The sequence below is a fragment of the Panthera tigris genome, chromosome B1, assembly GCF_018350195.1.
Source record: "Panthera tigris isolate Pti1 chromosome B1, P.tigris_Pti1_mat1.1, whole genome shotgun sequence".
Taxonomy (NCBI): domain Eukaryota; kingdom Metazoa; phylum Chordata; class Mammalia; order Carnivora; family Felidae; genus Panthera; species Panthera tigris.
In genome coordinates this window covers 164,334,356-164,350,122 of record NC_056663.1, presented here as the reverse complement: position 1 = coordinate 164,350,122, position 15,767 = coordinate 164,334,356, and the positions used below count along the sequence as shown (strand labels likewise).

At 40.6% G+C, this 15,767-nt stretch overlaps 2 protein-coding genes across 8 annotated transcripts in view; one reads left to right on the top strand and one right to left on the bottom strand.

Annotated features, from left to right (window-relative positions):
• ATP10D (ATPase phospholipid transporting 10D (putative)) overlaps positions 1 to 640 on the top strand; it is a 107,119-nt gene extending 106,479 nt beyond the window's left edge. For both annotated transcript variants that reach the window (XM_007075911.3, XM_015534760.2), the window contains one exon: positions 564 to 640. The gene's annotated coding sequence lies outside the window, so the exon portion shown is untranslated. The remainder of the gene's footprint in view (positions 1 to 563) is intronic.
• CORIN (corin, serine peptidase) overlaps positions 25 to 15,767 on the bottom strand; it is a 251,162-nt gene continuing 235,419 nt past the window's right edge. For all 6 annotated transcript variants that reach the window (XM_007075910.3, XM_042984584.1, XM_042984587.1 and 3 more), the window contains 3 exons: positions 12,501 to 12,772; positions 10,240 to 10,373; positions 25 to 1,782 (listed from right to left, as the gene is read on the bottom strand). In XM_007075910.3, the coding sequence (XP_007075972.1) occupies positions 1,600 to 1,782; positions 10,240 to 10,373; positions 12,501 to 12,772 (589 nt within the window). In that variant the 3' untranslated portion in view covers positions 25 to 1,599. The remainder of the gene's footprint in view (positions 1,783 to 10,239; positions 10,374 to 12,500; positions 12,773 to 15,767) is intronic.

Genomic DNA, 15,767 nt, shown 5'->3' with positions numbered 1-15,767 from the left:
ATGTCCATTAAAAAAAAAAAAAAAAAAAGGATTGTACCACTTTATTTGTATTGCAGGTTATTTGAAATAAGTACAACAGGTACACTTGACTGAACAGAAGTTGAGCGAGGCTAAAAGTTATTACATTAAGTATGTACCTACAACTATAACAAAACTGACATAATGTTCTTAAACTTTCATACAATTGTGACTGCAATTCCGGTGCTGGATTTCACATTCTGAGTAGGTTCACACAAACTAGAGAATAGGAGAGGAATAACATGGAACGTGTCAAGACAACTTTTTGAAACTGAAATATGTGGGCACATAGAAAAGAGTAGAAAAATACATGTATAAAATAGCACGTAGTGTCTGCTGAGGCAGTCCGGGTTGCTTGCTGGTGAAGGTTAGTAGGGAACCCTACTTGCTCAAAAGGCATTTGGATGTTGCAAAATGAATGCCTAACTAAATTACTTACACGTGAAAATCTATATTTTGGAGCTTTTTAGTGGGGAGAGATTGACGTGCATAAAGTGGCCTAGTGCTTAAAAGCAGTAAAAAAATTTTGTTTTAATCATCAACAGGAGGAAATGGCAACAACACCAGATATGAAACATGTTTCAAGGACAAAATGTGGTACTCCAGGCAAACTTTCACCGTGCTTTGAGATGCGGTTCTGCGACTCTATTGTTATGGGTGAACACAGGACAATTGGAAAATACGGAATTGGAGGTCGGGTGCAATTTAATTTTCCTCTTCCAAAATTGAATCTCTCCAGTCTAAAGCGAGTTCTCCTTTGGCAAGCTTTAATCTCCATTCATTGTCACACAGGCAAAACAAAATGTTTTCCACGAATATGCTTCTAGTTGTTAAAATCTCAGTCAGCCGATACACAATGAACAAACCCCAGCTCTGGAGAAGCTTTTGTGGAGACTTTTCTATAAAGCAACATCCTTGATTTGAGTTCAGAGCGTGCAGTCCTCTATGGGAGTGCTAATGTTGATGTCTGAAGAACTTTGTGTTCAAAATGTCCTTCCATTTCAGCTACCGCAGTGGATGCTACTTGTCTTTTATATCTGTCCGTCATAGGTTCTCAGAATTATGCAAACTTGAGAAGAGTAACAGTAAATCATTTAAGCTTGTAAATTATCCTGGCTTTTTAATAAATCAAAAGCAAGTCTCCAGCATTAATATTGCAATTTGCCACTGTGCTCAAGAAACAAAAACCGGCAAAGATTAGTCATCCTGGATCTCAAGGTCCTCTTTGTGACTGAAAGAGAATTTTCCATAACCTGTTCCCCTAGCACCTGTCATATTCCAGGGCTGATAAATTTTGTGCTAAGGTCAAGGTTAGGCCTGGCAAGAGAACAAAATCTGCTTTTCTTTGTTTTGGGTTTTTTTTTTTAAAGACTTCATTAAACTTGAAATAAGAGAAAACTAAAGTTGAAAAAAAAACTGAATAAAATTAGACCAAAACAAACATGAAAATTTGCAGTGCACTGCCGAGCATCCCGGTCCACGGAAAGTGCGTCTGTTCAGCTCTCTGCGGGAAGCACTCCACAGTCAAAAAGGCCATTTTCTTTGAATGTAGCTGGCAAAAGTCTCTGATCATCTTTGGGATTAGTTTAGGAGGAAGGTATGGATATATATTTGTCTTTCAATCCACTCGACGAAGTATGACACATTGCTATAAACCCCAGGCCCCAGGACTTTGGAAAAGCACACGGAGCCCCATGAGGTTAAACCAAACAATGTCCACTGTCCTCCAGGCCGCTCACAAACAAGTGGCCCGCCGCTGTCACCCTGTAATGAATAGCAGTGCACATTAGTCACTGGTATTTCGGAACCCTCATGGCGTCTGTGTTATCCTGAGGGTGCAATAAAGCCAAACCCAGCTTAACCAACTTCTTGGAAAGTTCTAACAAAGCTTTCATTGCCAACTGGTGGAGGGAGCGTGCTTTCGACCTACGCAAGTGGAACTTGCACTTACACTCTGATCTTGAAAAAAATGGAGGTGCCTTGGGAAAGGACTACATTCTTTTTTTTCCCCCAAGAAATCAGAAGATTTCTCAGTCATTTCCTGTGCTAAATTCAAATAGGTCATAATTTCTTTTTAAATGGGTGTATCAGAACTAATACTCTGCTAGTTTGATCTCGTTCTTTAACTTTGAGTCATTTTATAAATGTCGTAAGTACCCAAATGGGACATTCAAAGATTTGATTTTCTCCACAAAGCATTACTAGAAAAATACTCCAGAATAACCCTATTTTCAAGATTCATGCTCCATTAATGTGTGCATTCAGTAAAAGACACTGACAACTTGCTTGATTTCTTAATAGTTTTTAGGACCGTTCCAATTAGTATGCTTGAATGGAAAACACCACATAAGAATTATTTCCGGCAAGGTATTTTGTGGATAGCTTGTATTCTCTTTCACATGCTGGGGATTTTCGTTCTTGACATCTAACTTCAGGTGTTGCCGTTCTTTTGCCCACATGTAATTAAGACACTATGACTTTATAAATGTTACTATTTGTTACATCTGAAAAGATCAGAGATTAAGTGCATTCCACACTGCCTCAAAAGAGAGGGATGGATACCTTGTAAAATAAGGAAGTAAGTGTGGAAATTCATAGTGGGAGTTTACCAATAATCCTTGCCCTGTAAGAATTTCAGACTTAGAATTAGCTAGATGGTCTTCCCGCTCTGGTCATGTTGGAGAAAAACAGTAATTATGTTTATCGATGCCTCCTCTAAACACTTGCCCTCAGATTAGCTCATTTAATCCTCATGAAACCCCTATGAGTTGACAATAATTATAATATGCATGTTGGAGGCAATGAGCCTGAAGCACAGGTGTGTCACGTGTTCGTTGGCAGAGTTAGCGTTAGACGCAGGCGTCCTGACACCATGACTCCAGCTCCATAACTACTCACAAGTGTCAGCAACTACCACTGCTATTAGAGAGAAATAGAGTTTTTGACTGTGCTGTGGGCTTTTGTGGCAATGGCGATCCTTACGTTCCTAACTTAGCAATGCCGTAAGCCTGAATAGTAAGGATAGACCTTGCAAGAGGCTGAATAAACTGTTCTGCCCGGAAGCCTCATGGAGTTTTTTAAGGCAAAATTTACTAGAAAAATGTTATCAAATTCCACAATTGTTTTATCTCCCCTTAGGTAAAGGCAAGAGTAAAATGCTGACTTATTTAGGATAAGCTGTTCATTATGCCAGAGTGTTATTAAAGTTGGACGTGCCTACGTTGCCTCTAAAAAAGAAGCCTCTCCAGAGAAGAGAATGGAAAGGGGTACACGGTAACTTGGGAATTCGGTATACTGAAAGATGCTGCCAATAAAATCAAATGTAACTAGCATTTCTAAAAAAAATGAGACGGGTACAGGTCAGCATCTCTGTACTTTCAGATCAGGAATTTAGCCAAATAACTATTCAGCATCTACTCTGCAAGATTCTGTGCTAGGGTCTGTGCAGACGAAGAAGGCACCATTTTTTCTGTCCCAGAGAGGTCACAAGTCTGCTTGGGTACCAAGCATAACTCTACTTGAAAGCCATCTTGCCTTCCCAAGATGTGGATTTTGAGTGAAGCGTCGTGAGGCAAATAAACAAGTGTCAGGTGGAAAGCAAGAGAGGAGAAAGAAGCAATTCAAATACAAGGGATTATACAGCAAAAAGGCATAATTTGCTCTTTTTTGGTCCTCTTCCTTTTCATAATATTGGGCGTTAGGCCAAAGTTTATGTTTGGCTTCAGTACTGATCCCCATGATTTATTTCTAGACCTTAACAGAAGGGTCTAACAGCTTCCAATGTATGCTATGGATGTACTTGAGGAAGATAACGAGAGGTTCTGGTAAATAATCTTGCTCCAGACCTGGGGAAAAAGTAGCTTTTGATTATTTGTTTTGTTCTGTATGCTCCCTGGGGATGTATTATAGAGTATCTGGTATGCATTTAAGACACCCACAGTGTTGAACTCCTAGGACCTAGTTCCTACCAGGCGACATGATATGAACATACCTGTGCCTGTGCTTGGGCTTCAATTCTCTTTCAAAGAACACCTCCCTTCTTCTCCTTTAGCAATTACCAAGGGATGAAGAGGCACTAATTTGGGGTGGGTCTCTGAATGGTGTTGGGAACAGGGAGAAATGTATACACACTCATCACTGTTACCAGGAGAGTGTAGTGGTTGGACCCTGAAGCTGGACTTCCTGAGTTCATATCCTCACTCTGCCACCTTCATGCTGGGTGATACGGGGTTAATTACTTAACCTCTCTGCTCCCTTGTTGTCTTGATTTGTAAAATAGCAAAAACAATGATACTGCCACAAGCGTTGATTGTGAGGATTAAATGAGTTATTAAAAAGCACTTGGAAGAGATACTGGAACACAACAAGCACCAACCGATAGATACTGATGCTAAAGGTACAATTCATTGAGTGAGTGAGTCGGACATCACACACAGATGGGTGAAAGATAGGGCTTTCACATACATGGACGTGGGTAATCATCAAACACCCTGAATATTAGAATCAGCCCCATCTTATGAGAAAACTTTCTAGAGAAACTTCTCCAGGTCATTTTGTTCTTACAGGCAGAGATAGGACCCAACCCAAACTTTCAGGCTGCACATTCTGTGTCCCAAGACCCATACCAAGCTGCCTTCCCAAACACTTTTTTTTTTTTTTTTGGCTTGGGAAATCAAACCTGGGCCTCTCATATGAAGGTAGGAATTCTTCCACCGCTGCCCACCTCATTTGGACAATTCGTGGTCAGGAAGCAGAAGAGACTGTGGCCTTGGTGAAACTCCAGAGGAGGCGCCTGCTTCCCTCTTTCCCATGACAACTAAAGAATCACCACTGGGCCATTTCCAGTCCCCTGATTTGCCCGTTTTGAAATAGGCCACTGAGATGTTCTTTTGTTATGTTGTGTGAGTAGTAATGACATTGTTGATCTCTTCGTCAATTCTAAAATGTGAGGGGCAATCTGATTTACTGAACAGCAGTGAAATAACAAAGGTCTTCCATAGCAGTTGCACTCTGTTGTAAACTTCTTTGAAGCAGAAAGAGAAATTCACAATCCAATTTACAACTGCACTGAAAATTGTAAGATACCAGGAATAAACTTAACCAGAGAGGTGAAAGACCTATACTCTGAAAACTATAAAACATTGATGAACGAAATTGAAGATGACACAAAGAAATGGAAAAATGTTCCATGATCTTGGATTGAAAGAACAAATATTCTTAATATGTCCATACCACCTACAGCAGTCTACAGATTTAATGCAATCTCTATCAAAAGACCAACAGCGTTTTTCACAAAACCAGAACAAACAATCCTAAAATTTATATGGAACCACAAAAGACCTTGAATAACCAATGCAATTTTGAAAAAGAAAAAACCTGGAAGTTTCACAATTTCAGACTTCAAGTTATATTTCAAAGCTGTAGTGATCAAACCAGTATGGTCCTGGCACAAAAACAGACACATTTATCAATAGAACAGAATAGAAAACCCAGAAATAAACCCACAATTATATGGTCAATAAATCTTCAACAAAACAGGAAAGAATATCCAATGGGAAAAAGTCTCTTCAACAAATGGTGCTGGGAAAACTAGTCAGCATGTACATGCCCAGGCAGTAATGTTTCTGACATTGGCCACAGCAACATTTTTCTAGATATGTCTCTTGAGGGAAAGGAAATAAAAGCAAAAATAAAAATGAACTATTAGAGCCACATCAAAATAAAAAGCTTCTGCACAGCGAAGGAAACAATCAACAAAACTAAAAAACCACCTATGGAATGGGAGAAGATATTTGCAAATGACAAATCTAATAAAGGGTTAGTATCCAAAATATATAAAGAACTGATACAACTCAACACCCACAACACAAATAACCCAATTAAAAAATAGGCAGAAGACATGAACAGACATTTTTCCAAAGAACACATCCAGATGGCCAACAGACACATGAAAAGATGTTCAACATCACTCATCATCAGGAAAACACAAATCAAAACTACAATGAAGATATTGAACCAGCCCTGCATCCCAGGTATAAATCCCACTTGGTTGTGGTGAATAATTCTTTTAATGTATTGTTGGATCTGGTTGGCTAGTATCTTGTTGAGGATTTTTGCATCCATGTTCACCAGGGAAATTGGTCTGTAGTTTTCCTTTTTTTTTTAGTGGGTTTTTTTTTCTGGTTTTGGAATCAAGGTAATGCTTGCTTCACAGAATAGTTTGGAAGTTGTCCTTCCATTTCTGTTTTTTTGGAATAGCCTCAAAAGAATAGGTGTTAACTTTTCTTATGTCAATAAAAGAAAGGACAAGAACCACATGATCCTCTCAATAGATGCAGAGAAAGAATTTGACAAAATACAGCATCCTTTCTTGATAAAAACCCTCAAGAAAGAGATAGTAGGATCAAACTTCAAGATCATAAAAGCCATATATGAAAGACCCACTGCTAATATCATCATCAATGGGGAAACACTGAGAGCTTTCCCCTTATGGTCAGGAATATGACAAGAATGTCCACTATCACCACTGTTATTCAATATAGTATTGGAGTCTTAGCCTCAGAAATAAGACAACACAAAGGAATAAAAGGCATCCAAGTCAGCCAGGAGGAAGTCAAACTTTCACTCATCACAGATGACATGATACTCTATATAGAAAACCCAAAAGATTCCACCAAAAAACTGCTAGAACTGATCCATGAGTTCAGCAAAGTCACAGGATATGAAATCAGTGCACAGAAATCAGTACCATTCCTATACACCAATAATGAAGCAACAGAAAGAGAAATCAATGAATCGATTCCATTTACAATTGCACCAAAAACCATAAAATACCTAGGAATAAACATAAGCAAAGAGGCGAAAAACCTGTACACTGAAAATTATAGAAAGCTTATGAAAGAAACTGAAGAAGACACACAAAAATGGAAGAAGATTCCATGCTCCTGACTGGAAGAACAAATATTGTTAAAATGTCGATACTACCCAAAGCAATATACATATTCAATGCAATCTGTATGAAAATGACACCAGCATTCTGCACAGAGCTAGAACAAACAATCCTAAAATTTGTATGGACTCAGAAAAGATCCTGAATAGCCAAAGCAATCTTGAAAAAGAAAACCAAAGCAGGAGGCATCACAATCTCAGACTTCAAGCTATACTACAAAGCTGTAATCATCAAGACAGTATGATACTGGCACAAGAACAGACACTCAGATCAATGGAACAGAATAGAGAACCCAGAAATTTACCCAAAAACCTACGGTCAACTAATCTTTGACAAAGCAGGGAAGAATATCCAATGGAATAAAGACAGTCTCTTCAGCAAGTTGTGCTGGGAAAACTGGACAGCGACATGCAGAAAAATTAACCTGAACCACTTTCTTATACCATACACAAAAATAAACTCAAAATGGATGAAAGACCTAAACGTAAGACAGGAAGCCATCAAAATCCTAGAGGAGAAAGCAGGCAAAAACTTCTCCCACAGCAACTTCTTACTCAGTACGTCTCCATAGGCAAGGGAAACAAAAGCAAAAATGAATTATTGGGACCTCATCAAAATAAAAAGCTTCTACACAGCAAAGGAAACAATCAGCAAAACTAAAAGGCAACTGATGGAATGGGAGATGACATATCAGATAAAGGGTTAGTATCCAAAATCTATAAAGAACTTATTAAACTCAACCCCCAAAAAACAAATAATCCAGTGAAGAAATGGGCAAAAGACATGAATAGACACTTCTCCAAAGACATCCAGATGGCCAACTGACACATAAAAAAATGCTCAACATCACTCATCATCAGGAGAATACAAATCAAAACCACAAAGTGATACCACCTCACACCAGTCAGAATGGAAAACATTAACAACTCAGGCAACAACAGGTGTTGGCGAGGATGTGGAGAAAGAGGATCTCTTTTGCATTGTTGGTGGGAATGCAAGCTGGTGCAGCCACTCTGGAAAACAGTATGGTGGTTCCTCAAAAACTTAGAACTGCCCTACGACCCAGCAATTGCATTACTAGATACATATCCAACGGATACAGGTGTGCTGTTTTGAAGAGGCACGTGCACCCCCATGTTTATAGCAGCACTATCGACCATAGCCAAAGTATGGAAAGAGCCCAAATATCCATTGATAGATGAATGGATAAAGAAGATGTAGTACACACACACACACACACACACACACACACACACACACAATGGAGTATTACTCGGCAATAAAAAAGAATGAAATCTTGCCATTTGCAACTACGTGGATGGAACTAGAGGGTTTCAATGTGAGCGAAATTAGAGAAAGACAAATATCATATGACTTCAATCATATGAGGAATTTAAGATACAAAACAGATGAACATAAGGGAAGGGAAGCAAAAATAATATAAAAATAGGGAGAGGGACAAAACATAAGACAAAACATTAAATATGGAGAACAAATAGAGGGTGGCTGGAGGGGTTGTGGGGGGGGGATGGGCTAAATGCGTAAGAAGCATTAAGGAATCTACTCTTGAAATCACTGTTGCACTATATGCTAACTAACTTGGATGTAAAATTTAAAATTAATTAATTAATTTTTTAAAAACTACAGGGGTGCCTGGGTGGCTCAGTCGGTTAAGTGTCTGACTTTGCCTCAGGTCATCTCACGGTTTGTGAGTTTGAGCCCTGCGTTGGGCTCTGTGCTGTCAGTTCGGAGCCTGGAGCCTGCTTTGGATTCTGTGTCTCCCTCTCTCTCTCTGGCCCTCCCCCACTCACACTCAGTCTCTGCCTCTCAAGAAATGAATAAGCATTAAAAATTTTAAAAACTACAATGAGGTATCACCTTACACCTGTCAGAATGGCTAAAATCAAAAACACAAGAAACAAGAGTTAGTGAGGATGTGGAGAAAAAGGGACACTCTTGCACTGTTGGTGGGAATGCAAACTGATGCAACCATTGTGGAAAGCAATATGGGGGTTCCTCAAAATGGTAAAAATAGAACTATCCTAAGTTCCAGTAATAGCACTACTGAGTATTTATCCAAAGAATACAAAAACACTAATTCAAAGGGATGCATTCACCCTGATGTTTATAACAGCATTATTTGCAATAGCCAAGTTGTGGAAGCAGTCCAAGTGTTCACTGGTTGATGAATGGATAGAGAAGATATGGTATTTATCTTGGAATATGGATATCTTGGAATATGGAATATTATTCAGCCATAAAAAGCATGAAATCTTGCCATTTGCAATGACCCGGATGGAGCAAGAGAGTATAATGCTAAGCAAGGTAACTCAGTCAGAGAAAGACAGATACCATATGAGTTCACTCATATGTGAAATATAAGAAACAACACAAAGGGGAAAAAAAAGACAAGTCAAGAAAGAGACCCTTAATTATAAAGAATAAACTGATGAGGGGAGGTGGGGAGGGGGATGGGTGAAATCAGTGATGGAGATTAAGGAGTGCACATGTGATGAGCCCCGGGTGATGTATGGAATTGTTAAATCACTATTGTACACTTGAAACTAGTATAACATTGTATGTTAACTATGCTGGAATTAAAATTTTAAAATGGAAAGAAAAAAATAACTCTTTTGTCCTTCCTTGGTTTCTAGTTCAACATAATATTCAATGAATGTTTATTATATAGAAATAAAAACGCCTCCCTGTATTGCTAAGTTAGCGTGCTCAGGAAACTACTGCGACCAGGAATCCTGGGTGTCTAAAGCAATCAACTCAGAAGCAATCAACTCTTGAGACAAAGGTAGTTCTCTCACACAGCCTGGAAGGTGGGATGTGGTGTGTGCTTTAACGCTGTCACCCTGATGGCTGAAAACATCCTTTGGTGCTCCTCTGCTGTGGGCAGGGAGGGGAGGTGGGGAGGGGCAGGCTGGTTGGAGCCATGATTACCACTAGCTCCTCACAGAACCTTGTTTGTGCTAGCTGCTAAGATGGGCCAGACAACTGCTTTTCTTCGTTTTGCCGACCCAGGGTGCTGTTCCCCATGCAGTAGATGAGAAAGCTGAGGGCAACCTGAGTGAAGGGCATGGAGGTAGTTAGGGGGATCACTCGGGTACTGGATAAAGTACACACTGTGAATAATTAAACATTTGGTAATAAGCAATCTTCAAAAAGCATTCCCAAAGGGCCACAAATGAATCATAACCAGTTTATATGGACCCATCGACGTTACTGCTGAACTGAATCTCCTCGGTAACCAGAAAGCAATTTACCATGCACGAGTCGACCGTGCCGGACTCATAGCCGGCACATATCATCCGGGTGGTGATGGTCTTCATGTCAAAGTAGGACTGGCATTGCTGCAGAGAGATGATGCGAACTTCTCCCTCTTGCAGCTTAAAAGGCACTAGATTTTTTAAAAAAGAAGAAACACAATATATAAGAGGGTAAAATGACTCAAAGATGATGCTAGCTATATATGAAATGATTACATCTGTATGCCAAGAGAACCATAATCTTTACTTAAAGTGTCGTCTCAAAGACAAGTCTTGTTTGGCGTCAGAATCTTCCAATTAGAAGTGTTGACAGCAATCATCTCATCAAACCCCTTTATTTTACCAATGGGAAAACTGAGGTACAGACTGGTCAAGTAACTTGCTTAGGTAACTTGCCTCGTGCTTCCGCCCCCCCCCCCCTTAATATATCCTGCAACAAGAACAACTACTAAAATGAAAAGGGAAACAATCAAGCCAAAGCACTGCCCCCAGATGCGAGGCTGCTGGATCAGTGTCAGCGGGGCATGCCAGCCCCCCTCTGCTAAGGTACAGAACACCATCTGGTCTAACGGGAATGATTGCTCTATCTTAGGTTTACAGAATACGTCTCATCATGTACTGCCATAGCCATTACTGGAGGTAAGAACCTTTAATCCTAGAGGAGATGACAGGGAGATGTTGAAAGGGACAAAGCCATCCCTACTGTCAGCAGAGGGAACATGTGAATTCCATCTTGTTTCTACATTGTCACAGAATACTAACGGATTTCTTGGAGCATAATCTTTTGTTGTTTAGACCTTCTACCAAATTATACACATTGTTCTCCTTTTAGATAGTGATGGTAAAGCAGTGCCTATGTACAGGACAGCTTATAGGAAGAAAGAGTCATGTATGGGAAAATCAGTGTGACGGGAACAGTTTCAATGAATTGTGCAAAGAATAGTGATAAGAACCATCACCAACATTTACTGGGTACAGGCCAGGACCTGATCTCAGCATTTTCTGGGCCTCTTGTCTTTAATCTTTGCAATTATCCTGTGAAATAGACAGTTGCTATTATTTTTTTCCATTTTAGAGTAAGCTAGAAAGTCAGGGTCAATCAAACCTTTCTAACTGAATTCGGACCCCTGGTCTTCATGCCATGCCATATATGTGGTCTGTGTGATGCTACATGATTGCTGTGAGTTTGATGTGGATATTGTGGAAACACAAGTAGACACAATATAAAGCATATTCTGCTGCTATATCACATCACGGTACTAATTATAGCTTTGAAAAACCAAGAGCCACAGGAATCGTGACATCATATGTCTGACACCGCCTTCAAAGGTCTTCCATGGGGGCTCTTCAGATGGCATTGACTCATTTCTATCGTTTGACTTTTTCTTTCTGTCCTCAAGTGATCACATAGAAAAGAAACTCAACTTAGCCCATAACTTTTCTGACTAATTTTGAGAAGAAGAAAAAAACTGTCATTCAAATCGGCAGTTGCTAACATAGATAACAGGATATCAATATACATTGGCATTCCCGAGAGCTGTGCTGGTGTTCTTGATACAGTTGGGGTGGCCAGCACTTACTGTAAAGCAAATGCCTCACTGATTACATTCTTATTCTAAACTTTTAACAGGTCCAACAAAATGAGAGAATCCATTATGGGGGCTGGGAGTAGGCAGTACCAATTGCTAAATTTTTGTGTTTTGTAGGTTTCAAGCATCTAGAGAGCCCAACTATTTTAATCAATTTAAACAGGCAAATGGCAAATCAGGTTTCCTTCTGGAAGGACTTACAGCTTGTTATGGATGTTGACAAGACCAAATCATAACAGAGAATTGGAAACGTGACCATGCAGCCTGACCGCAGGACTGAAACTGCCTGATCTCCAGAGAGGGGGCTCCCAGTGAGAGTGACTTGGCCTGCAGAGTGCAAATCACTGGTAGAGACGGTCTGAAGCCAGGAAGATAAGCCTTATCTCACAGGGCAGCCCCAGGGCATCGGCAGCGGCTCCCTGGAGAAAGAATCTGGGGTGCAGAGAAGGATTTTTGAGACTGTATGTGAGCCTGGCAGGTTCAAGTACCATGAGGTGCTGACACCTCCATGTGCGTGGCAGGTGGGTGTGACACGTGCACCTCGTCTTTGCTATTTGTGGCTACACTTTTAGAAGTGAAAATGGGAAACGGGCACCAACGGCTGGGCGGTAACACAGTGTTTTCCAGGGACAAACTGAAAGGCAAGTGCTCCTGAGGACGGTGGCTTACTTTTGTTGCCCATATGCCCCCAGCCTGTGATGTAGCAGTACGTATCCGGTTCCAAGGACTGCTCTGTGCCGGGTAAGCAGACCGGCCGCACGTAGATGGTTTCATTGATGTCTTCGCTTAGCTCCACTATGCTGATGTCGTAGTCGACCACAGCTCGACTGTAGCGAGGGTGCAGGATGATGGTCCTCACCAGGCGCGTCTGCATAAACGTCGACGGGTGGTCTAGGTTGTTGATACCAAAGACCACTTTCCATACGGCAGCGCTCTCTCGCCTAAAATGATGAATTCAAGAGCTATTGGCTTAAACTCAAATTTACATTTTAAAATGTACATGCAAATTTTTTTAAAAAAATTATTTATTTATTTTGAGAGAGAAAGAGAGAGAGAGTGAGGAGGGGCAGGGAGAGAAGGAGAAAGAATCCCAAGCAGGCTCCGTGCTGTCAGCACAGAGCCCGACATGGGGCTCGAACTCATGAACCTTGAGATCATGACCTGAGTCGAAACCAAGAGCCGGACGCTTAACGGACTGAGCCACCCAGATACCCCTAAAATGTACATGTGATTTTTAAAAATATTTTGTTTATGTAAATAATGGCTCTTTCCCTGCACCTCTATAATGGCCTGAGTTAATTTGTAAATAGGTATTCTTGTAGAAAGACAAGCTCGTGTTTCTAGAATGGGGCTATTTTGGAAAGCAAAATTTGTTCAGTTTGGAAGGCAGGCAGGGTGGTTTCTTGCTTCAATGAGTGGGAGAAATAATAAAAAGACATGAAGAAGAAAGAGGAAATTCTGGGGCATGGAGAGTCCTGAAAGGTAAGTGAATAAAGTGTTTTAAGGTGGGAGTTGACTAGAATAATCCCAGCAAGTGCTCAAAAACAATGCAGTCTTGTGAGCCTGACCACCAGAAGTTATGGTAACCTTTTTAAGCCTTTGGCTTGAAATTTTCAAAACGTTCTTCCAAAAACTTGCCATTCCTTGGAGGCACTTGCTGCTTCTTGGAGGAATTTCTTAGTCTTGGCTTTTTATTTCTCTTCCGTTTTCATTTTCCCTCTTGTCTCCTCTTCTTCTCTGCTCTCAAGTCTATGTCAAAGTGCCCCAGGGCTCTACTGTCAGTCTTCTTATTCCATACTCATCCCCTTGAAGATTTCATCTAGTCCAATGGTTTTAAATGCCACCAAATCCTGATAACTCCCAAACATGTATCTCTAGCTCCCCCCTCCCCCATGAGCTACAAATTTGAATAGAGAATCATCTACTCAACACATTTGCTTGTATATTCAACAATAGCTAAGATTTTGTAGTGCTTACCACATTTTTGACAGTGTTCTAAGCATTCAGAATGCATTTTACAGGTATTTAGTACTTATAACCATGTGACACAGTTGAAACGTCTTTCTCTTATCTCAACATCCTCTGCATCAGCAAATCTTCACCACTCCACTTTCAAATATACCCTGAATCTTGATGTTTCTCCCTCTTCCACAATCTATCTTAATGTAACCACTGCCAAGTGCTTGGACCACTGCAATGGCCTCCCAAAAGAAGGCCCTTCTACCCTTAGCCCCCTGAGCTCATTTTCCTCATGGCAGCAGAGTGATCTTTTTAAAAACAACATTAGAGGGGCACCTGGGTGGCTTACTCGGTTAAGTGTCTCACTCTTGATTTGGGTTCTGGTCATGATCTCACAGTTCATGAGTTCAAGACAGTGCAGGGATCACTTGGGGTTGTCTCTCTCTGCTCCTCCCCTGCTCTCTCTCACTCTCTCTCTCTAAAAATAAATAAATAAATAAATAAATAAATAAATAAATATTTTAAAAAATTATATTGAGTCCATCTCATGCTCATAATTCTCCAGGGAAATTGAATCACACTGGAGACATTGTAGACTTCTCCCCATGGCCCCTGAGCTGACTTGCTCCATTCCAACCCCAAGAACTTTCTAGTTTCAGACATGCTGAGGATATCCTCAACCCAGAGGCTCTTCCCTTTCTGTTCTCTCAGCTCCCATATGGTTCCCACCTTAACTCCTCTTCTTTGAGGTCTCAGCTCAAACACCACCTTCTCTTAGCTGTCCTCCTTGGCCACCCAGTCTAAGCTCTATTCTGTCTCCATCACTCTCTACTCTTGACCCTGCTTTAATTTTTATCTCATTGGTATCAATGACATCAACACAGCTGTTTGTCTATCCTCTGCCTTGCACCCAGCATAGAAGTTCCATGAGGCCAGGGACTTGGTTGGTCTTATTCAGTGCTGTATTCACAGGCCCCAGGAACTAGTATGGAGCAGGTTCTCAACAAGTATTTGCTTAATGGTGGCTCAATGCACGTAAACACTAGTAAACACTTTTACTAATGGCCACCTAGGCAAAGTCTATTCTTCGTCAACCCTTCCCCACCCCCTCTACCTTTCCCAGTCCCTCCTCCTCCAGAATAGGCCAGGAGCAGAGGAGTGGAGAGGACCACAGTGCTAGCAGAGCTTTCCTAGTGGACACCCCCTTACATGGTGTTAGCATAAGTCAGCCATGTCAACTGTCTCCACTTGGGAGCTTCCTCAACTAAAGCAGGTTGATTTGACCCACTAGACAGTTGTTTTTCAATCCAGGCTGAACGCTGAATCATGTGGAGAACTCTTAAATACTGATTTTCTGGGCATCACCCCACATCAGTTGAAAGCTTTAGGCTAGGTGGGGCCTGGGAATCAATATTTTTAAGAGGTCTCAATGGACTCTCTGACAAAAACTCACCCACATTCCTTCTTTCCTTTGCATGCTTTTCTTTACTGTGTTTTCATGCACGGCAAAGATTCAAAAAGTTGGTATTTCAGGAGGGTTAGGAAAGAAGTGGCCAAGGTCAGCATTCAAACTGTTTACAGCTTTGCTGGATTCTTGGAGTACACTCTACTAAATGACTCTTCTAAAAAACATAGTCCATGAGTTCTATCCTTTTACCATTGTAAAGAAAAATAATTTTAGGCTATATGAACAGGAATTGATGTCATTCTTTGAATGCAGATATAGATATAGATATTAGCTATCAACATGTAGATAGGTATAGATATATAGATAGTTATATAGCATCTCCTCCATGCCAAACATGGTGCTAGGGATTACAATAAGCAAGATATGATTCCTGCTCAACAAACTTCAGAATTGAGTGAAGATGAACAATTAAAGAAACAATCATAGTAAAATGTAGGAAGTGATACCTCATGAGCATTTCAAGATGATATTACAGAAGAATTATTTTTCATTAAAGAAGGCTATCACTC